Source organism: Oncorhynchus mykiss, chromosome 12 (assembly GCF_057628025.1).
Source record: "Oncorhynchus mykiss isolate SJ-2025 chromosome 12, ASM5762802v1, whole genome shotgun sequence".
Taxonomy (NCBI): Eukaryota; Metazoa; Chordata; class Actinopteri; order Salmoniformes; family Salmonidae; genus Oncorhynchus; species Oncorhynchus mykiss.
In genome coordinates, this window is record NC_143033.1 from 4477074 (window position 1) to 4501500 (window position 24427).

Consider the following 24427-nt stretch of genomic DNA (forward strand, 5'->3'; position numbering starts at 1 on the left):
ACATACATATGTTTAGCAGATGTTTTTGCGGGTGTAGCTAAATGCTTGTGTTCCTAGCTCCAACAGTACAGTAATGTCTAACTAAATGCTTGTGTTCCTAGCTCCAACAGTACAGTAATGTCTAACTAAATGCTTGTGTTCCTAGCTCCAACAGTGCAGTAATGTCTAACTAAATGCTTGTGTTCCTAGCTCCAACAGTGCAGTAGTATCTAGCTAAATGCTTGTGTTCCTAGCTCCAACAGTACAGTAATATCTAGCTAAATGTTTGTGTTCCTAGCTCCAACAGTACAGTAATGTCTAACTAAATGCTTGTGTTCCTAGCTCCAACAGTGCAGTAGTATCTAGCTAAATGCTTGTGTTCCTAGCTCCAACAGTACAGTAATATCTAGCTAAATGCTTGTGTTCCTAGCTCCAACAGTGCAGTAGTATCTAGCTAAATGCTTGTGTTCCTAGCTCCAACAGTAATATCTAGCTAAATGTTTGTGTTCCTAGCTCCAACAGTACAGTAATATCTAACTAAATGCTTGTGTTTCTAGCTCCAACAGTACAGTAATGTCTAACTAAATGTTTGTGTTCCTAGCTCCAACAGTACAGTAATATCTAACTAAATGCTTGTGTTTCTAGCTCCAACAGTACAGTAATATCTAACTAAATGATTGTGTTCCTAGCTCCAACAGTGCAGTAGTATCTAACTAAATGCTTGTGTTTCTAGCTCCAACAGTGCAGTAATATCTAGCTAAATGTTTGTGTTCCTAGCTCCAACAGTACAGTAATATCTAACTAAATGCTTGTGTTTCTAGCTCCAACAGTACAGTAATGTCTAACTAAATGCTTGTATTCCTAGCTCCAACAGTACAGTAATATCTAACTAAATGCTTGTGTTTCTAGCTCCAACAGTACAGTAATGTCTAACTAAATGCTTGTATTCCTAGCTCCAACAGTACAGTAATATCTAGCTAAATGCTTGTGTTCCCAGCTCCAACAGTGCAGTAATATCTAGCTAAATGCTTGTGTTCCTAGCTCCAACTCTGCAGTAATATCTAGCTAAATGCTTGTGTTCCTAGCTCCAACAGTGCAGTAATATCTAACTAAATGCTTGTGTTTCTAGCTCCAACAGTGCAGTAATATCTAACTCAATGCTTGTGTTCCTAGCTTCAACAGTAATATCTAGCTAAATGCTTGTGTTTCTAGCTCCAACAGTGCAGTAGTATCTAACTAAATGCTTGTGTTTCTAGCTCCAACAGTGCAGTAGTATCTAACTAAATGCTTGTGTTTCTAGCTCCAACAGTGCAGTAGTATGTAACTAAATGCTTGTGTTTCTAGCTCCAACAGTGCAGTAGTATCTAACTAAATGCTTGTGTTTCTAGCTCCAACAGTGCAGTAGTATCTAACTAAATGCTTGTGTTTCTAGCTCCAACAGTGCAGTAGTATCTAACTAAATGCTTGTGTTCCTAGCTCCAACAGTGCAGTAGTATCTAACTAAATGCTTGTGTTTCTAGCTCCAACAGTAATATCTAACTAAATGCTTGTGTTTCTAGCTCCAACAGTAATATCTAACTAAATGCTTGTGTTCCTAGCTCCAACAGTAATATCTAACTAAATGCTTGTGTTTCTAGCTCCAACAGTAATATCTAACTAAATGCTTGTGTTCCTAGCTCCAACAGTAATATCTAACTAAATGCTTGTGTTCCTAGCTCCATCAGTAATATCTAACTAAATGCTTGTGTTCCTAGCTCCATCAGTAATATCTAACTAAATGCTTGTGTTTCTAGCTCCAACAGTAATATCTAACTAAATGCTTGTGTTTCTAGCTCCTACAGTAATATCTAACTAAATGCTTGTGTTCCCAGCTCCAACAGTACAGTAATATCTAACTAAATGCTTGTGTTTCTAGCTCCAACAGTGCAGTAATATCTAAACAAATGCTTGTGTTCCTAGCTCCAACAGTGCAGTAAATCTAGCTAAATGCTTGTGTTTCTAGCTCCAACAGTGCAGCAGTATCTAACTAAATGCTTGTGTTCCTAGCTCCAACAGTGCAGTAGTATCTAACTAAATGCTTGTGTTTCTAGCTCCAACAGTGCAGTAATATCTAACTAAATGCTTGTGTTCCTAGTTCCAACAGTGCAGTAATATCTAACTAAATGCTTGTGTTCCTAGCTCCAACAGTGCAGTAGTATCTAACTAAATGCTTGTGTTCCTAGCTCCAACAGTGCAGTAGTATCTAACTAAATGCTTGTGTTCCTAGCTCCAACAGTGCAGTAGTATCTAAAAATTTAATCAGACACAGTGTTTGTATACATCACATGATTCTTACACACCAGCATCAACACCACTGGTGATACAATGTGTCACTGATACCAATGTCCCCAATATCATGGAAAGGTCAATGTGTTACTGATACTAATGTCCCCAATATCATGTAGAGGTCAATGTGTTACTGATTCTAATGTACCCAATATCATGGAGAGGTCAATGTGTTACTGATACTAATGTCCCCAATGTCATGTAGAGGTCAATGTGTCACACTGATACTAATGTCCCCAATATCATGTAGAGATCAATGTGTTACTGATTCTAATGTCCCCAATATCATGTAGAGGTCAATGTGTTACTGATTCTAATGTCCCCAATATCATGTAGAGGTCAATGTGTTACTGATACTAATGTCCCCAATATCATGGAGAGGTCAATGTGTTACTGATACTAATGTCCCCAATGTCATGTAGAGGTCAATGTGTCACACTGATACTAATGTCCCCAATATCATGTAGAGGTCAATGTGTCACTGATTCCAATGTCCCCAATATCATGTAAAGGTCAATGTGTTACTGATTCTAATGTCCCCAATATCATGGAGAGGTCAATGTGTTACTGATACTAATGTCCCCAATGTCATGTAGAGGTCAATGTGTCACACTGATACTAATGTCCCCAATATCATGTAGAGGTCAATGTGTTACTGATACTAATGTCCCCAATGTCATGTAGAGGTCAATGTGTCACACTGATACTAATGTCCCCAATATCATGTAGAGGTCAATGTGTTACTGATTCTAATGTCCCCAATATCATGGAGAGGTCAATGTGTTACTGATACTAATGTCCCCAATATCATGTAGAGGTCAATGTGTTACTGATACTAATGTCCCCAATATCATGGAGAGGTCAATGTGTTACTGATACTAATGTCCCCAATATCATGTAGAGGTCAATGATGGGAAACTGTACATCTTTGTTTACTAATGATGTCATAGCCCAACCACTTTTTTTCACTTTGTCTTGTGTCTATTATCTCTGATACTTATCTCCTTTTGTAAATTGTGTGTCTCTGTCTGTCTGTCCCAGGTGATGCCCTAGACATAGCGGACCTGACCTTGGTGAACCCTGACCCCATGGTGACATCATCAGACTCCTCCCTCCATTGTGTCAGTAGTGACTGGACCTCCCGGCAGGACATTGTTACATCCAGCTCCAGCAGTACCCTGGGTAATGGGGATGGGACTTTCACACAAGATGAACACATTTCCGTTTGCAAATTCTAACATGTTCCGTTGGCATGTCAAATCACATGTTTCCAATTACAGTTGACATTTGTAGACTTTGTTGTTGTTGTTGTTGTTGTTTTTGTTTTTTACCATACACTTTCTTGTTACATTAAAATGTGTTATGGTGTAGTTATTGTATTTCCAACACATTTTGAACATGTACATTTCCGGTAGGTATGGGCCGTGACTTCCCCCTGACCCACCCCCAGAGCCTGCCTGTCAGCCCTGATACAGCCTACCACCATGCCTCCAAGATCGAATGGAAAACTCGCAGTGATATCTTTGGAGAATTCTACTGCAGGGCCAGAAAGAGTGACAAAAATCAGATATATACTTACAAGATGCTGAATGAAGGTACTAACGCATTGATATTGTGTTCTAGACTGTACAGTTCTGTATTTTCTATGGGCAAAAAAAAAATCTGTTGTGTTTTGAGTTTTTTTTGGTGGCTCCAAATTAAACAAGTTCACCATTGACACGTTTTCTGCCGCATTCCATTTTGGCATGATAAACTGTTATTCCGACTCCCTAATGAAACGCAAAACAATGTCAAGCCTACAGACAGACAGCGGGGTTGATTTCTGCTACGTGGGCATCTTCTTCCTGTCAGACTGTTTGTTTGCCTGATGCCTTCCTTTCTGGACCCTAAGTCACACGGCGAAGTCACAGCAAAACTGTGCCACCATTAATCCCCCCCCCCCCCCCCTTTCTGTCTGTTTGGCTTTGATTGTTCTCAATTAGGGAGTTACAATAACATTATTTCTGTTCGTTGTTTATTTAATATTTGTGGACTACGTGACAAGAGATACACAACAATTACTTAAATCTAGTAGAAAACTAAGCATTATTGGAGAACTCTTCCAGACTGCTGTGTTTCCTGGTTTCTGCTGTGTTTCCTGGTTTCTGCTGTGTTTCCTGGTTTCTGCTGTGTTTCCTGGTTTCTGCTGTGTTTCCTGGTTTCTGCTGTGTTTCCTGGTTTCTGCTGTGTTTCCTGGTTTCTGCTGTGTTTCCTGGTTTCTGCTGTCTAATTCGTATTCTACCATTGTGTTTATATTTTCCCCTAGCTGCATTCCTGCCAGAGTCCCTGACCATCACAGTCAGCATAGGAGAAGATGTCAACATCTCTTTCACACGCAGGAAAGTGTTTGCAGAGGACGCAGTCATCTATAAGAATGGTAAACCTTTCAGTATGTAGCCTAACTAGTTCTATTTGATTGTTTGTCCCTAACCTTAAACCTAACAATACGTTTTAAGTGAGAATAGGCATTGAAGCCTATGTAACAGTATAACTTTAGACCGTCCACACATCAACAACAGTCACCCACGAAGCATCATTACCCATCGCTCCACAAAAGCCCCGGCCCTTGCAGAGCAAGTGACGTCACCGATTGAAACGCTATTTAGCGCGCACCACCGCTAACTAAGCTAGCCGTTTCACATCTGTTACACCTAAAAAATAAAGAAGTTCACATGAGCACCACAATGCCTACTCCACCAAGGTTTTTCCATCACACAGCTTTGATCTGCTACTGTAGCTATGTTGGTATTGTACTTCAAACTATGTGTAGGCAGGTTGCTTAGGATTCAAAACCTTCTCAAACAGAAGGTGCTTCCACAGTAATGTAATTTGTACCGTATACAGGGTAAAGTATTGGTTTCTTCATACACCACAGAAAGATATTATACCGTTACAAAACCTTTTCGTGCTTTTAAAAAAATTAAATGAAAGAAAGCTTTGCTTTTATACTTACAAGAACCTCAGGAGAAGAAAAAAAAGTATTTAATCAATTTTAGAATAAGGCTGTAACGTAATAAAATGTGGAAAAAAAATCTACGGGTCTGAATGCTTTCCGAATGCACTGTATATGCAATTCATAACTAGCTTACTATTTCTTAACAAAGCAATTTGATTTCTTGGCTATGGTTTGTGTTGTGGTCATGGTTGTTCTTAGTTGAAAAATGTAGCGCAGCTAACTGCAGTGTTTTTCCTTACCACAGCCTGGTCTGTGCAATGCAAATGAACTTGAGCACCGTGTCAGTTTCCCAAAGTTTGGTGGTTTTAAATTTAACGTAACTAATGTTAACTAGTTATGTTTTGCGTAAGAAAGTATGATGTATTGTAGTGCATGAACTGGCCATACACGATAGCTAAAGTTATAGTTTTACGTCGGCTAACGTTACCCAGCTAGCTAGTTAATGTTAACTGGCCATCATAGCAGCCGATGATGTTTGCTTGACTATTTGTGCTCCGATTACAGATCAGCAACGCTCTAACCACTAGGCTACTCTGCCGCCCCGATATAGCTAGCTAGCTTTCTTTGTTTGTTGGTTAGCTACCTAACCAACCTTAGCTCTCATCTGACTGGTATAACTTTATGTTAGCTGACTAGTTAGCTAGCTACCTAACTCATGAAAATAAACACACATTTATTGCCTACCTACCTTTATTTTATAGCATTCAGCTGACTGGTGTTAGCTAGCGACAGAGGCTGGCTGCTGGGCTTTGTACAATCATGCTAACGTTGGTAAGCCTAGGTAACAGGTTACCTAGGTAACAATATTCACATACAACCTACGGGTCAACAATATTCACATACAACCTACGGGTCAACAATATTCACATACAGCCTACGGGGTCAACAACATTCACATACAGCCTACGGGGTCAACAACATTCACATACAGCCTACGGGGTCAACAATATTCACATACAGCCTACGGGGTCAACAATATGCACATACAACCTACGGGTCAACAATATTCATATATAACCTACGGGTCAACAATATTCACATACAACCTACGGGTCAACAATATTCACATACAGCCTACGGGTCAACAACATTCACATACAGCCTACGGGTCAACAATATTCACATACAGCCTACGGGTCAACAACATTCACATACAGCCTACGGGTCAACAATATTCACATACAGCCTACGGGTCAACAACATTCACATACAGCCTACGGGGTCAACAATATTCACATACAGCCTACGGGGTCAACAATATGCACATACAACCTACGGGTCAACAACATTCACATACAGCCTACGGGTCAACAATATTCACATACAACCTACGGGTCAACAATATTCTCATACAACCTACGGGTCAACAACATTCACATACAGCCTACGGGGTCAACAATATTCATATACAACCTACGGGTCAACAATATTCATATACAACCTACGGGTCAACAATATGCACATACAGCCTACGGGTCAACAATATTCATATACAGCCTATGGGTCAACAATATTCACATACAGCCTACGGCTCAACAATATTAATATAAAACCTACGGGTCAACAATATTCACATACAGCCTACGGGTCAACAACATTCACATACAGCCTACGGGTCAACAATATTCACATACAACCTACGGGTCAACAATATTCACATACAGCCCACGGGTCAACAATATTCACATACAGCCTACGGGTCAACAACATTCACATACAGCCTACGGGTCAACAATATTCACATACAACCTACGGGTCAACAATATTCACATACAGCCTACGGGTCAACAACATTCACATACAGCCTACGGGTCAACAATATTCACATACAGCCTAAGGGTCAACAACATTCACATACAGCCTACGGGTCAACAATATTCACATACAGCCTACGGGTCAACAACATTCACATACAGCCTACGGGGTCAACAATATTCACATACAGCCTACAGGGTCAACAATATCCACATACGGCCTACGGGTCAACAATATTCACATACAACCTACGGGTCAACAATATTCACATACAACCTACGGGTCAACAATATTCACATACGGCCTACGGGTCAACAATATTCACATACAACCTACGGGTCAACAATATTCACATACAACCTACGGGTCAACAATATTCACATACAGCCTACGGGTCAACAATATTCACATACAACCCAAGGGGTCAACAATATTCACATACAGCCTACGGGGTCAACAATATTCACATACAGCCTACGGGTCAACAATATTCATATACAGCCTACGGGTCAACAATATTCACATACAGCCTACGGGTCAACAATATTCACATACAACCTACGGGTCAACAATATTCACATACAACCTACGGGTCAACAATATTCACATACAACCTACGGGTCAACAATATTCACATACAACCTACGGGTCAACAATATTCACATACAGCGTACGGGTCAACAATATTCACATACAACCTACGGGTCAACAATATTCTCATACAGCCTACGGGGTCAACAATATTCTCATACAACCTACGGGTCAACAATATTCACATACAACCTACGGGTCAACAATATTCAACTCCTCATGTTAATACGGATCACCGGACTCCTCCTCAGTAAAACGTACGGTCTCTTCCAGGCTCCTTCATCCACTCAGTGCCTAAGAATGAGATCCCAGACATCCTGGTTTACCCCGTCCTCGGAGTGAAGTCCTCAGACGCAGGTCTCTACACAGCCAGGTCCATCGCTGGAGCCAAGTCCACATCAGCCATCACCAGGCTCATTGTCAGAAGTTAGTACTGCACAATACTACCCAATACTACTGTAAGTTCTACTTCTACCCAATACTACTGCAGTACTACCCAATACTACTATAAATTCTACTTCTACACAATACTATTGTAGTACTTACTACCCATTACTACCCAATACCACTGTATTACTACCCCAAACGACCCAATTATACTGTAAGTTCTACTTCTACTCAATACTACTGCAGTACTACCCAATACTACTATAAATTCTACTTCTACACAATACTATTGTAGTACTTACTACCCATTACTACCCAATACTACTGTATTACTACCCCAAACTACCCAATTATACTGTAAGTTCTACTTCTACCCAGTACTACTGTAGTACTACCCAATGTTGCTTATTCTACCAAAACAATCTGTTTTTGATGTGTCAGTTCTTTGAGAAAACTTCATCTGATAACTACATTGGAAATTCAATTGACCATTTAGAATTGACTCAACCCAAGTAAAATGTATCCATTGCAGACCAAAACATTTTCCCCTTTAGCCTAGAGAATTGCTTCCTAACGAGTGTTTTATGATTGAATCCTAGAATGTAAGCCTGGCCTGTGGGGTCCGAGCTGTGAACATACCTGTCCTCGGTGCTCCAACGGAGGGGTCTGTCATGACGAGACAGGAGAGTGTATCTGTCCACCCGGTTTCAAGGGACACACCTGTGAAACTGGTAAAAACAGCCCTTCCTCTATTAGGGTATCCCTGTATCTGTACTAGCTATACATGTAACTGTACCGGAGAGTTCTGTGTTACAAAGTGGGATTAAATTGCATTTAAATTGTAATTTTTGGTCAACGATCCAAACAAAATACTCTGTAATGTCAAAGTGGAAGAAAAATTCTACCATTTCTAAAATAATAAATGAATAATAAAACACTATATATATCTTGATTAGATAAGTATTCACCCCCCTGAGACAATACATGCTAGAAACACATTTGGCAGCGATTACAGCTGTGTGAGTCTTTCTGGGTAAATCTCTAAGAGTGATTACAGCTGTGAGAGTCTTTCTGGGTAAATCTCTAAGAGTGATTACAGCTGTGAGAGTCTTTCTGGGTAAATCTCTAAGAGTGATTACAGCTGTGAGAGTCTTTCTGGGTAAATCTCTAAGAGTGATTACAGCTGTGAGTCTTTCTGGGTAAGTTTCTAAGAGCTTTGCACACCTGAATAGTACAATATTTGCCCATTATTATTATTACTATTTAAATGTTTCAAGCTCTGTCAAGTTGGTTGTTGATCCTCAGTAAAAGGCACACAACAGCGCGCTTGGAGTTTGCCAAAAGGCACCTAAAGACTCTCAGACCATGAGAAACAAGATTCTCTGGTCTGATGAAACCAAGATTGAACTCTTTGGCTGGAATGCCAAGCGTCACGTCTGGAGGAAACCTGGTACCATCTCTATGGTGAAGCATGGTGGTGGCAGCATCATGCTGTGGGGATGTTTTTCAGTAGCAGAGACAGGGAGACTAGTCAGGATCGAGGGAAAGATGAACAGAGCAAAGTACAGACTGATCCTTGATGAAAACCTGCTCCAGAGCGCTCAGGACCTCAGACTGGGGCGAAGGTTCACCTTCCAACAGGACAATGACCCTAAGCACACAGCCAAGACAAGGCAGGAGTGGCTTCAGGACAAGTTTCTGAATGTCCTTGAGTGGCCCAGCCAGAACCTGGACTTGAACCCGATCTAACATCTCTGGAGGTTCTAAAGATGGGGCCAACAGACATGCTCTGCTTCTAGCTCCAGCAAATTTGTAGTATTTTTTTTGGTGTCTGTTTTTTCTTACATTTTCTTTTATAGCATTTAGCTACACCTGCAATAACATCTGCTAAATATGTGTATGTGACCAAAATAATTTGATATGATTTTGAGAGCCCTGAAAATATCTGTGCAGCGATGCTCCACAATCCAACTTGAGAGAGCTTGAGAGGATCTGCAGAGAAGAATGGGAGAAACTCCCCAAATACAGGTGTGGCAAGCTTGTAGCGTCATACCCAAGAAGACTGGAGGCTGTAATCACTGCCAAACGTGCTTCAACAAAGTACTGAGTAAAGGGTCTGAATACTTATGGAAATCTGATATTTCCATTTTTTAAATTTGTTTAAAATAAATTTGCTAAAAATGTATAAAAACCTGTTTTTGCTTTTTAATTATGGGGTATTGTGTGTAGATTGATGGGAGAGAAAAACAAAACAATTTAATACATTTTAGAATAAGGCTGTAACCAAACAAAATGTGGGAAAAATCAAGGGGTCTGAATCACGTGTGTGATTGTTGGGGTTATGGGGGTTAAATGTATGTCCTATTTTTCTCATACCTGTTATTTATTTATTATTTGTATTTATTTATTTTTATTTAACCTTTATTTTAGCTTGGCAAGTCAGTTAAGAACAAATTCTTATTTACAATGACGGCCTCCCGGGGAACAGTGGGTTAACTGCCTTGTTCAGGGGCAGAAGGACAGATTTTTACCTTGTCAGCTCAGGGATTCAATCTAGTAACCTTTTGGTTACTGGCACAACGCTCTAACCACTCTACACTCTAACCACTAGGCTACCTGCCACCTCCACACTCTAACCACTAGGCTACCTGCCACCTCTACACTCTAACCACTAGGCTACCTGCCGCCTCTACACTCTAACCACTAGGCTACCCTGCCACCTCTACACTCTAACCACTAGGCTACCCTGCCACCTCTACACTCTAACCACTAGGCTACCCTGCCACCTCTACACTCTAACCACTAGGCTACCCTGCCACCTCCACACTCTAACCACTAGGCTACCTGCCACCTCTACACTCTAACCACTAGGCTACCTGCCACCCTGCCGCCCCCATTACAGGCATTCATTTTGATGGAAAACGTTATTGTCCCGAAGGGAATGTGGTTTATCGTCTACTAAATGTATCCTGGCTGATTATGAGCCATGTGATTTAGTGCTTTGGTCTCTTATCTCGCTCTTTGGAATGTTTCCAAATCTCCATGGAATGTTGGTCTGGACTTTAGAATGCTGGAATGCCGTTTTGTTTTACAGTGTGTGGTGTGGTCAGGGCAGTAGGTAGTAACCAAGATCTGCCAAGCCAAGCAAACGACCCTCTATAAATCACTAAATAGATCTACAGTCATATAAGTATTTAGTGATGTTTTTTTTTAGTGCCTTAATGATGATGCACGGTCCATATATTTAGGATGATCTCTTTTTAAGTATTTGTTAACATATTGACTGACGTTATAGTTGATCTATATTTCTGCACATGTCCAAATGAACCCTAACCCTAATCAAAGTGTCATTTATTTTCCAGTGTGTGGCGAGGGTAAGTTTGGGAGGACGTGTAAAGAGTGGTGTAGAGATGGTTACTGCAGATCCATGGTGTTCTGTCAGAGAGACCCATACGGCTGCTCCTGTGCTACTGGCTGGAGAGGATTTAACTGTAGTGAAGGTGAGGGGAGAGGACATGTTTGAGTTTGAGAGTTTTGAGTTTATTTTATTTTTTACATGAATCAACTTTTCAGTATAAGTGACGGTTGTAGCCAGCCGGCTAATTTTTCAATCGGCAGTCCCTGGGCAGGTTATTGTTTTACACTGATATACTGTACATCGATATGTTTATAAAAAATGGACAATGAAGTTGTGATCTGGTGGTCCCAGATCAGTTTATGCTATCATTCTCATTATGTTCCTATGGTTGTCATTATCATCAATGACGGTAAGAGATCTGGGACCAGGCTAACATAAAGTAGAAGTTGGCACAATCAGATCTGGGACCAGGCTAACATAACGTATAAGTTGGCACAATCAGATCTGGGACCAGGCTAACATAACGTAGAAGTTAGCACAATCAGATCTGGGACCAGGCTAACATAAAGTATGGTATCCTATCTGGCTGGGGTTATAATAATCGATCACCTTTCTTATTGCTAAAGTACAGTGGTTTGCTATTCATAGATAGTACTGTCATGTATTTCTGGGTTTGTACCTGTGTCTCCAGCTTGTCCTCCGGGGTTCTATGGAGCTGACTGCCGGCTGACGTGTGAATGTGGAGACAAGGGGCACTGCGACCGGTTCCGTGGCTGCGTGTGTGTGGGACGACACGGTGCTCGCTGCGAGAAAGAAGGTTAAAAAACTTACTGACTTCAGCTCCATAAACTCTCCACTATTATATTTAAAGCTATGTGGATGTTGTTACGGTTCACCCTGAATTGAAGAATTCAGTATATTGTTGTTGTTGTTGTTGTTGTTGTTGTTGTTGATGTTGATGTTTCCTTTTAGACAGGCCACCTGTCGTAGTCAGTAACCCCATGGATACAGAGGTGAATGCTGGGGTTCAGTATATTGTTGTTGTTGTTGTTGTTGTTGTTGATGTTGATGTTTCCTTTTAGACAGGCCACCTGTCGTAGTCAGTAACCCCATGGATACAGAGGTGAATGCTGGGGTTCAGTATATTGTTGTTGTTGTTGTTGTTGTTGTTGTTGTTGTTGATGACGATGTTTCCTTTTAGACAGGCCACCTGTCGTAGTCAGTAACCCCATGGATACAGAGGTGAATGCTGGGGTTCAGTACATTGTTGTTGTTGTTGTTGTTGTTGTTGTTGATGATGTTGATGATGTTTCCTTTTAGACAGGCCACCTGTCGTAGTCAGTAACCCCATGGATACAGAGGTGAATGCTGGGGTTCAGTACATTGTCAACTGTAGCGCCACGGGTCAACCAGCTCCTCTACACAGTGAGATCATCCTACTCAAACCAGGCAAAACCAGAATATATGTAAGTGTTAGCCTGGTCCCACATCTGTTTGTGCTGTCTTATACGTTATGTTAGCCTGGTCCCACATCTGTTTGTGCTGTCTTATACGTTATGTTAGCCTGGTCCCACATCTGTTTGTGCTGTCTTATACGTTATGTTAGCCTGGTCCCACATCTGTTTGTGCTGTCTTATACGTTATGTTAGCCTGGTCCCACGTCTGTTTGTGCTGTCTTATACGTTATGTTATCCTGGTCCCACATCTGTTTGTGCTGTCTTATACGTTATGTTAGCCTGGTCCCACATCTGTTTGTGCTGTCTTATACGTTATGTTAGCCTGGTCCCACGTCTGTTTGTGCTGTCTTATACGTTATGTTAGCCTGGTCCCACGTCTGTTTGTGCTGTCTTATACGTTATGTTAGCCTGGTCCCACATCTGTTTGTGCTGTCTTGTCAACTCCTGGTCATAGACACACCGATGTCAAGACAGCACAAATGGATTTGGGACCAAGCTATGTAAGTAGCAGAGAAATTATCAAATTGGCTATTAAGTATGTGCTTCTTTATTTGATAATTAAAAAATAATTAGCATTAGCAATGACTAGCAATCACCACGATTAGCAATCACCCCATTAGCCATTTCTTCTTATCAAATGCTTAATTCACAGCACTAATATGTGATTATATTTGTATGGTTGGATTGATGTTTTCCCTAGGCATTTGACACTGACATGGTGAATGACCAGACCACGTCTAAGTTCAGGGTGGATAAGATCACTGAGAGAGATACTGGTTATTGGATCTGTCAGGTGAAAACTACAGCTGGGCAGGCAGAGAGAGAGTTCATGGTCAACGTCAAAGGTAGGAGAAAACCTGCTTCGTCTTCGCCTCCTCCTTCGTCTCCTCCATCTTCGTCTCCTCCTCCGTCTTCGTCTTTGTCTCCTCCTTCGACTCGTCCTTCATCTCATCCTTCCTCTTCGTCTCCTCCTTCCTCTTCATCTCCTTCGTCTTTGCCTTCTTCGTCTCCTCCTTCCACTTCATCTCCTTCGTCTTCGTCTCCTCCTTCGTCGTCTTTTTCTTGAAAATGTCTTCCATTTCGTGAATGTGGATTTGAACACTTCTCTTCTCTCTTCCTCTCTTTCTCTCAGTCCCTCCGATGCCCCAGTATCCTCCCATGTTGAACAGTAGTGGTCCGTATCACCTGGTTGTGCTGGTCAACAAGGAGCCGTACACAGGAGACGGACCGGTGACCTCTGTCAAGGTCATCTACAAGCAGGTCAATACCTCTGTATGGAAGACCGTTGAAGGTAGTGTACACCACAGACATGAACTCTTACCTGTACTGTCTACCACAGACATGAACTCTTACCTGTACTGTCTACCACAGACATGAACTCTTACCTGTACTGTCTACCACAGACATGAACTCTTACCTGTACTGTCTACCACAGACATGAACCCTTACCTGTACTGTCTACCACAGACATGAACTCTTACCTGTACTGTCTACCACAGACATGAACCCTTACCTGTACTGTCTACCACAGACATGAACTCTTACCTGTACTGTCTACCACAGACATGAACTCTTACCTGTACTGTCTACCACAGACATGAACTCTTACCTGTACTGTCTACCACAGACATGAACCCTTACCTGTACTGTCTACCACAGACATGAACTCTTACCTGTACTGTCTACCACAGACATGAACTCTTACCTGTACTGTCTACCACAGACATGAACTCTTACCTGTACTGTCTACCACAGACATGAACTCTTACCTGTACTGTCTACCACAGACATGAACCCTTACCTGTACTGTCTACCACAGACATGAACTCTTACCTGTACTGTCTACCACAGACATGAACCCTTACCTGTACTGTACACCGGGAGTTCCCAAACAGTTTTACTCCAGCATTGGGGAACATCCTGTGACCCCCCCCTGCGTGTGTATTTGTATGGGCACAAGCACTGTTTATGACAATTGTTCATACCACTCTTGTTGGTGGAGAGATTCTTTGCAGGTTTAAAGCTCATTTTCTTGCAATTCTATAAATTGTGCCATGTCTAATGTGCATTCATGTGATACCTTGAATCTGTTCTACCACGCCCAGAAATCGGCTCCTTTTATTTTGTCCCCAACGCATTAGACGACCAGTTCTTGTAGCCTTTAGCCGTACCCTTATCTTACTCCTCCTCTCTTCCTCTGGTGATGTAGAGGTTAATTCAGGCCCTGTAGGCCCCATTTCCACTCCTATTCCCCAGGTGCTCTCATTTGTTGACTTCTGTAACCGTAAAAGCCTTGGTTTCATGCATGTTAACATCAGAAGCCTCCTCCCTAAGTTTGCTTTATTCACTGCTTTAGTACACTCCGCCCACTCTGATGTCCTTGCCGTGTCTGAATCCTGGCTTAGGAAGGCCACCAAAAATTCTGAAATGTCCATCCCCGACTATAACATTTTCCGCCAAGATGGAACTGCCAAAGAGGGCGGAGTTGCAATCTACTGCAGAGAGAGCCTGCAGAGTTCTGTCATACTATCCAGGTCTGAGTTCTGTCATACTATCCAGGTCTGAGCCCAAACAATTCGAGATTCTACTTTTAAAAATCTACCTTTCCAGAAATAAGTCTCTCACTGTTGCCGCTTGTCACAGACCCCCCTCAGCCCCCAGCTTCGCCCTGGACACCATGTGTGAACTAATTACACCCCATTTATCTTCAGAGTTTGTACTGTTAAGTGACCTAAACTGGGATATGCTTAACACCACGGCACCCTCATAGATATCACCCTGACCAACTTGCCCTCTCAATTCACCTCTGCTGTCTTCAACCAGGATCTCAGTGATCACTGCCTCATTGCCTGCATCCGTAATGGGTCAGCGAGCAAATGACCACCCCTCATCACTGTCAAACGCTCCCCAAAACACTTCAGTGAGCAGGCCTTTCTAATCAACCTGGCCCGGGTTTCCTGGAAGGATATTGACCTCACTCCGTCAGTAGAGGATGCCTGCTTATTCTTTAAAAGTGCTTTCCTCACCATCTTAAATAAGCATGCTGCATTCAAAAAATGTAGAACCAGGAACAGATATAGCCTGTGGTTCACTCCAGACCTGACTGCCCTTGACCAGCACAAAAACATCCTGTGGCGTACTGCAATAGCATCGAACAGCCCCCGTGATATGCAACTGTTCAGGGAAGTTAGGAACCAATATATACTGGCAGTTAGGAAAGCAAAGGCTAGCTTTTTCAAACAGAAATTTTCATCCTGTAGCACGAACTCCAAAAAGTTTTGGGACAATGTAAAGTCCATGGAGAATAAGAGCACCTCCTCCCAGCTGCCCACTGCACTGAGGCTAGGAAACACTGTCACCGCTGATAAATCTACTATAATCACGAATTTCAATAAGCATTTATCTACGGCTGGCCATGCTTTCCACCTGGCTACCCCTACCCCGGTCAACAGCACTGCACCCCCCACAGCAACTTGTCCGAGCCTCCCCATTTCTCCTTCTCCCAAATCCAGATAGCTGATGTTCTGAAAGAGCCGCAAAATCTGGACCCCTACAAATCAGCCGGGCTAGACAATCTGGACCCTCTCTTTCTAAAATGATCACCGCAATTGTTGCAACCCCTATTACCAGCCGTTCAACTTCTCTTTTGTATCTTCTGAAATCCCAAAAGTTTGGAAAGCTGACGCGGTCATCCCCCTCTTCAAAGGGGGAGACACTCTAGACCCAAACTGTTACAGACCTATATCTATCCTACCCGGCCTTTCTAAGGTCTTCGAAAGCCAAGTTAACAAACAGATCACCGACCATTTTGACCTGGCCAAGGCCTTCGACTCTCTCAATCACCACATTCTTATCGGCAGACTCGACAGCCTTGGTTTCTCAAATGATTGCCTCACCTGGTTCACCAACTACTTCTCTGATAGAGTTCAGTGTGTCAAATCGGAGGGCCTGTTGTCCAGACCACTCAATGATGTCGCTCTTGCGGCTGGTGATTCTCTGATCCACCATTCTGTATACTTCTGGCCCTTCTTTGGACACTGTGTTAACTAACCTCCAGACGAGCTTCAATGCCATACAACTCTCCTTCCGTGGCCTCCAACTGCTCTGCCAGAACCTAGAAAGAAACCTAGAGAGGAACCAGGCTATGAGGGGTGGTGGGGGTGGGATCCTAGAGCAGCTCTTTTAGTCTGATAGTCCCTGGTCTCAAAGGAAGGATAATGATTTGCTAAATGTTATCCATGAAGTGCGACAGAGCTATCACGTTCCTGTGAGCTTCAGTAAACGTTTCCTGAAATGAATCCCACTTGTCTTCATGACTGTACTGAACAATTATAATGATATCATCTGTTGATAGGATATCATCTGTTGTGATTTGGAAACTACTATTCATTGTTTCCAGAATGTCCCCTTCCACATATGTTTTCTTTGTATGTAGAAACTATTGGCAACAGCATCATATGGAGTCATTGAGGGATGTAAGTGATGATTTTCTCTCCCTGTCCCTCTCTCTCTTTCCCACTCTCTCTCTCTCCCTCCCTCTCTCTCTTCCTCCCTCTATTTCTCTCTCTCTTCCCCACTCTCTCTCTTCCTCCCTCTATTTCTCACTCCCCTCTCTCATCCATCCCTCTATCACTCTCCTTCCCCTCTCTCTCTTCCTCCCTCTATTTCTCTCTCTCTTCCCCACTCTCTCTCTTCCTCCCTCTATTTCTCACTCCCCTCTCTCTCATTCATCCCTCTATCACTCTCTCTCCCCTCTCTCTCTCCCCTCTCTTTCCCACTCTCTCTCTCTCCCTCCCTCTCTCTCTTCCTCCCTCTATTTCTCACTCCCCTCTCTCATCCATCCCTCTATCACTCTCCTTCCCCTCTCTCTCTTCCTCCCTCTCTTCCCCACTCTCTCTCTTCCTCCCTCTATTTCGCACTCCCCTCTCTCTCATTCATCCCTCTATTTCTCTCTCACTCCTCTCTCTCTCACTCCCTCCCTCTATTTCTCTCTCTCCCCTCTCTCTCTTTCTCCCCCCCCCCTCTATTTCTCTCTCTCCCCCCTCTCTCTCCCTCCCTCTATATATCTCTCTCTCTACCCTCCCTCTCTTTCTCACCCCCATCTCTCTCCCTCTCTTTCTCTCTCTCCCCCTCCCTCTCTTTTTCTATCTATCCCCCCTCTCTTTCTCCCTCCCTCTCAGTGGTTGGTCCAGTAGTGAAGCTAGAGAACCTGTCTCCAATGACCCACTACACCACCTTCATCCAGCTGAGTCGCCATGGCGCCGGAGGGGCGGGGTTTCCCGGTCCAGAGGCCAGCTTCTCCACACAGATGCTTGGTGAGAACCATAGGACCATACGATCCATAGAATTAGAATGGCTTTGAAAGAACCATAGAACCATAGGATCCATAGAATTAGAATGGCTTTGAAAGAACCATAGAACCATACGATCCATATAATTAGAATGGCTTTGAAAGAACCATAGAACCATACAATCCATACAATTAGAATGGCCGAACCATGAAAAACAGCCCCAGACCATTATTCCTGCTCCACCAAACTTTACACTGTGCATTTGGGCAAGTAGCGTTCTTCTGGCACCCGCCAAACCCAGATTCGTCCGTCGGACTGCCAAATGGTGAAGCGCGTGATACATCACTCCAGAGAACGCGTTTCCACTGCTCCAGATTCTAATGGCGGCGAGCTTTACACCACACTCCACCCGAGGCTTGGCATTGCGCATGGTGATCATATGCTTGTGTGCGGCTGCTCGGCCATGAAAACCCATTTCACTATGCTCCCAGATGAACAGTTATTGTGCTGACGTTGCTTCCAGAGGCAGTTTGGAACTCGGTAGTGAGGGGGTTGCGACTGAGGACACAGACCATTTTCGCTGCGTGTTAAACACGTTTCAGCACTCGGCGGTCCCGTTCCTGTGTGGTCTACCACTTCACCGGCGGAGCCGTTGTTGCTCCTAGACGTTTACACTTCACAATAACAGCACTTAAAGTTAACCGGGGAAGCTCTAGCAGGGCAGAAATTTTGACGAACTGACTTGTTGGAAAAGTGGCATCCTGGGACGGCGATACGTTGGAAGTCACTGAGCTCTTCAGTCAGGCCGGCAATATTTGTCTGTGGAGATTGCATGGCTGTGTGCTCGATTTCATACCTGTCAGCACAGGTGTGGCTGAAATAGCTGAATCAGTCATTTGAAGGTGTCCACATACTTTTGTATATATAGTGTAAGCATTGAGCTACTACATCAAGATGTTTCTCTATGGACACAAGGAATGTTCCTCTGATCTTGACCTAACAGATGAGACATGGAGGCCTTATAGAAACCTGATTTATCGCTAGCCTCTGAGTTACATAACTAACCCCATAAACAATGAGATTTTAGACTGGTTGCCCAAGGAATTTCACTACTAAATCAACTGACCTATGGCGGGGATCCCAGTCTCCCAATGACCTCTAACCTTCAGACATGGTTGTAAACTCCTATGACCGTTAGACAGCCATGTATCAGGGTTAAATTACCTCAACGACCCCTTCCTTCCTTTCCCCTCCTCCAGACCTCCCGCTCCCCTCGGGGGTGAGGCTGGTCCCTGAATCCCAGACCTCCCTGGGCCTGTCCTGGGACCGTGTGATGGGGCCTGGGTCGGCTACGGAAGACTGGACCTACCAGGTTAGTGTCCCTGTGTGGCTCAGTTGGTAAGAGTGTAGTGTTAGCAATGCCAGGGTTAAGGGTTTAATTCCCACCTGTGATACATACACTAAGATGTATACACTCACTGTACGTTGCTTTCTGGTTAAAAGCATCTGTTACAGTATGTACATTTAGTGTGCATTATTTTCTCTGTTGTAAGACCCATGTCAGCACCACTTCACCAGGTCGTATGACTCCATCATATTATTCTGTCACCAGGTGGAGTGTGTTCAGAGCTCGGACCCCGGGACCATTAAGACCTACCAGCTCCCATCCAACTCCACTGGCCTCAAGTTGCCAGACTTGAAGCCCAGACACAAGTATGAGTGCAGGGTGAGGATAATGACGGCGTCAGTGGGACAACACAGCCAGCCTGTCTCTGCATGGACACTCAGCAATGGTAATGACTTTAAAAAAAAACAACAACACTTGATCTGGTTTAACAACTTAGGACCGATGGACGATGATCTGCCAAATGAAAAATAAAAATGAACACCAGAGATTCTGATCTTATTGACTACAGTGATTTGGTTTGCTTGTTTTTATAAAAAAAAATAGCAATGTATTGTTTTGTCTCTGTGTCTCGAGATTGCTACAGGGCTACTATGGGGCTATAGATGTCTTCTACATTTAACAAAAATCCTACTGTATATACACAGCTAGAACAGCTTTAATTTCTTCAACTTCCCTCAAAGTGACCTACTCTAACACCTGTCCTATCCTGTCTGTTCTGTCAGTGTTGCCCCCGGCTCCGTCCGCCATCAGGAGCTGCAACGTAACAGACACCTCAGCCATCATTACCTGGTCTCTGGCCGAGGGTTACTCCATCTCCAAGGTCATTCATTGATTGATTATTTGAATTGATTTAAAATACATATAAAGCAGCTCCAACCAGAGAGGACATTGAATACTTTCTGAACAATTCACAACGAATTAGCACAAAAACAAACCTGCGGCCTTCTTTCCAATGTGCTTCTTAGGTGATGCTGCGTTTCCAAGACAACACCCTGGCCGACTACAGCCAGCTGGCAGAGATCAACATTCCTCTGCAGGGGGAGGGGCTACCGGGTCAGGTAGCCAATCAGATGCAGTTCCAGCTGCGTGGTCTGAAACCTGACACTCCGTACCTGGTGGAGATCTGGTCCAAGAACAACATGGGAGAAAGTCTAGGGAAACCTCATATCCCCCTCCAGACCATGACGCTACAGGAGAGCTCTCGTAAGTTATTTCCCCACAATACATCACACCAGTAAGTTATTTACCCACAAAACATCACAGGAAATATCCTGTAAGTTAGTTACCCACAATACATCACACCTGTAAGTTAGTTACCCACAAAACATCACCGGAAATATCCTGTAAGTCAGTTACCCACACTATTAAGTTAGTTACCCAATCAATAAAATATATTGAGAGAGAGAGAGAGAGAGAGAGAGAGACAGAGAGAGAGAGAGAGAGAGAGACAGAGAGAGAGACAGAGAGAGAGACAGAGAGAGAGAGAGAGAGAGAGAGAGAGAGAGAGAGAGAGATCTAACAGACTGACCCTAGCCCCCCGACACACACTATTACAGCATAAATACTGGAGGCTGAGACACTGTGGCCCCTTCTGACGATAACCCCGGACAGGGCCAAACAGGCAGGATATAACCCCACCCACTTTTCCAAAGCACAGCTCCCACGCCACTAGAGGGATATCTTCAACCACCAACATACCATCCTGAGACAAGGCCGAGTATAACCCACAAAGATCTCCGCCACGGCACAACCCAAGGGAGGGCGCCAACCCAGACAGGAAGACCACGTCAGTGACTCAACCCACTCAAGTGACACACCCCTCCTAGGGATGGCATGGAAGAGCCACAGTAAGCCAGTGACTCAGCCCCTGTAATAGGGTTAGAGGCAGAGAATCCCAGTGGAGAGAGGGAAACCGGCCAGGCAGATGCAGCTAGGGCGGTTCGTTGCAGACTCACTCTCGTTGCTCTCGAGACCGAGTCTGCGTCACTCACATGGATAGGCAGACCATTCCATAAAAATTGAGCTCTATGGGAGAAAGCCTTGCCTCCAGCTGTTTGCTGGAAAGTAGAGCATTGCAGTAGTCTACCCTAGAAGTGACAAAAGCATGGATTCATTTTCCTGCATCATTTTTGGACAGAAAGTTCAGGATTTTTGCTGTTACGTAGATGGAAAAAAGCTGTCCTTGAAATGGTCTTGATATGTTCTTCAAAAGAGAGATCAGCGTCCAGAGTAACGCCGAGGTCCTTCACAGTTTTATTTGAGACGACTGTACAACCATTAAGATTAGTTGTCAGATCCAACAGAAGGTCCCTTTGTTTCTTGGGACCTAGAACAAGCATCTCTGTTTTGTCTGAGTTTAAAAGTAAAACATTTGCCGCCATCCACTTCCTTATCTCTGAAACACAGGCTTCCAGGGAGGGCAATTTTCACCACGTTTCATTGAAATGTACAGCTGTGTGTTGTCCGCATAGCAGTGAAAGTTAACATTATGTTTCTGAATGACATCACCAAGAGGTAAAATATATAGTGAAAACAATAGAGGTCCTAAAACAGAGCCTTGAGGAACACCGAAATTTACAGTTGATTTGTCAAAGGACAAACCATCTACAGAGACAAACTGATATCTTTCCGACAGATAAGATCTAAACCAGGCCAGAACTTGTCCGTGAAGACCAATTTGGGTTTCCAATCTCTCCAAAAGAATGTGATGATGGATGATATAAAAAGCAGCACTAAGGTCTAAGAGCACGAGGACAGATGCAGAGCCTCGGTCTGACACCATTAAAAGGTAATTTACCACCTTCACGAGTGCAGTCTCAGTGCTATGATGGGGTCTAAAACCAGACTGAAGCGTTTCATATACATTGTTTGTCTACAGAGAGGCAGTGAGTTGCTGAGCAACAGCTTTTTCTAACAATTTTGAGAGGAATGGGAGATTCGATATAGACCGATAGTTTTTTAAATATTTTCTGGGTCAAGGTTTGGCTTTTTCAAGAGAGGCTTTATTACTGCCACTTTCAGGGAGTTTGGTACACATCCGGGGGATAGAGAGCCGTTTATTATGTTCAACATAGGAGGGCCAAGCACAGGAAGCAGCTCTTTCAGTAGTTTAGTTGGAATTGAAGGTTTAGAGGCCATGATTATTTTCATCAATGTGTCAAGAGATAAAGTATTAAAAAACTTGTGTCTCCCTTGATCCTAGGGCCTGGCAGAGTTGTGCAGACTCAGGACAACTGAGCTTTGAAGGAATTTGCTTTCTAATGATCATGATCTTTTCCTCAAAGAAGTTCATGAGTTAATCACTGCTGAAGTGAAAGCCATCCTCTCTTGGGGAATGCTGCTTTTTAGTTAGCTTTGCAACAGTATAAAAAATATATTTTGGATTGTTCTTATTTTCCTCAATTAAGTTGGAAAAATAGGATGATTGAGTAGCAGTGAGGGCTCTTCGATACTGCACGGTACTGTCTTTCCAAGCTAGTCAGAAGACTTCCAGTTTGGTGTGGCGCCATTTCTGTTCCAATTTTCTGGAAGCTTGCTTCAGAGCTTGGGTATTGTCTGTATACCAGGGAGCTAGTTTCTTATGACAAATGTTTTTTATTTTTAGGGGTGTGACTGCATCTAGGTTATTGTGCAAGGTTAAATTGAGTTCCTCAGTTAGGTGGTTAACCTCTCTGGGGTAGGGGGCAGTATTTTGACATCCGGATGAAAAGCGTTCCCAAAGTAAACTGCCTGTTACTCCAATGGTTTTCTATGGGATGCCCTTATTATTAGGAACCTGGTTGCAGTTCCTATGGCTTCCACTAGATGTCAACGGTCTTTAGAAATTGTTCGATGTTTTTCTTTTGAGAAATTAAGAAGTAGTCCTATTCATTGTAAGTGTCACTCCAGGTGGACTGTTTTGGTGCGCGTGAACTGGTGCGTGTAAAATGGAGCTCCATGTTGTTTTTATCCGGTATTAGAAACAGTCTTAAATGTTATTGATTATTTACGTTTTAGGGTATCTGAGGTCGGATTAAAAACGTTGTTTGAAATGTTTGGACCAAGTTTACAGGTCATTTATTAGATACTATGTAGGCATTGTCATGTACTGTCATGTTGTCTTGTCTCTGTCCTTTCCCTTCACCCTGTCTCCCTCTGCTGGTCGTGTTAGGTTACCTTTTCTCCCCCGCTTTCCCCCAGCTGTCCCTTGTCTCCTCTAACTACCCATTCACCCCGTTCCCCACCTGTTCCCTTTTTTCCCTCTGATTAGGTCCCTATATCTCTCTCTGTTTCTGCTCCTGTCCATGTCGGATTCTTGTTTGTTTGTGTCATTCATGCCTGAACCAGACTGTCGTCATGTTTGCTGTAACCTTGTCCTGTCCTGTCGGAATCTGCCGGTCCATCTGAGCCTACCTATGTTTGGTAATTAAAGAAGCTCTGTTTAAGTTGATTCGCTTTTGGGTCCTCATTCACGCACCGTAACAGAAGAATCCGACCAAGAATGGACCCAGCGACTTCGGATCCTCTCCACTCAGCCGTCGAGATCCAGGGAGCGATGCTAGGCAGACACAAGCAGGAATTGTCTGCTGCTCGACATGCCGTTGAGACCCTGGCCACCCAAGTCTCCAACCTCACAGAACAGGTTCACCATCTCCGCCTCGATCCACCGGCCACTTCCAGGGCTTTCGAATCTCCGGAGCCCAGAATCAATAACCCGCCGTGTTACTCTGGGGAGCCCACTGAATGCCGCTCGTTCCTCACCCAGTGTGATATTGTGTTTTCTCTCCAGCCCAACACTTACTCCAGGAGCACTGCTCGTGTCGCCTACGTCATATCTCTCCTTATTGGACGGGCTCGTGAGTGGGGCACGGCAATCTGGGAGGCAAGGGCTGAGTGTACTAA

The 24427-nt window shown here is 43.5% G+C and overlaps 1 protein-coding gene across 4 annotated transcripts in view; it reads left to right on the plus strand.

The window, feature by feature from the left end:
- tek (TEK tyrosine kinase, endothelial) overlaps positions 1 to 24427 on the plus strand; it is an 85524-nt gene that overhangs the window by 21297 nt on the left and 39800 nt on the right. For 3 of the 4 annotated variants that reach the window (XM_036936759.2, XM_090191562.1, XM_090191563.1), the window contains exons 2-16: positions 3346 to 3486; positions 3720 to 3899; positions 4610 to 4720; positions 7919 to 8071; positions 8632 to 8763; positions 11395 to 11532; positions 12082 to 12207; positions 12711 to 12856; positions 13548 to 13692; positions 13980 to 14138; positions 18028 to 18162; positions 19398 to 19510; positions 19751 to 19931; positions 20269 to 20366; positions 20512 to 20749. In XM_036936759.2, coding sequence (XP_036792654.1) covers positions 3346 to 3486; positions 3720 to 3899; positions 4610 to 4720; positions 7919 to 8071; positions 8632 to 8763; positions 11395 to 11532; positions 12082 to 12207; positions 12711 to 12856; positions 13548 to 13692; positions 13980 to 14138; positions 18028 to 18162; positions 19398 to 19510; positions 19751 to 19931; positions 20269 to 20366; positions 20512 to 20749 — 2196 coding nt within the window. Of the gene's footprint in view, positions 1 to 3345; positions 3487 to 3719; positions 3900 to 4609; positions 4721 to 7918; positions 8072 to 8631; positions 8764 to 11394; positions 11533 to 12081; positions 12208 to 12594; positions 12633 to 12710; positions 12857 to 13547; positions 13693 to 13979; positions 14139 to 18027; positions 18163 to 19397; positions 19511 to 19750; positions 19932 to 20268; positions 20367 to 20511; positions 20750 to 24427 lie in introns of those variants that run through there. The other variant, XM_090191564.1, reaches the window with a different exon arrangement.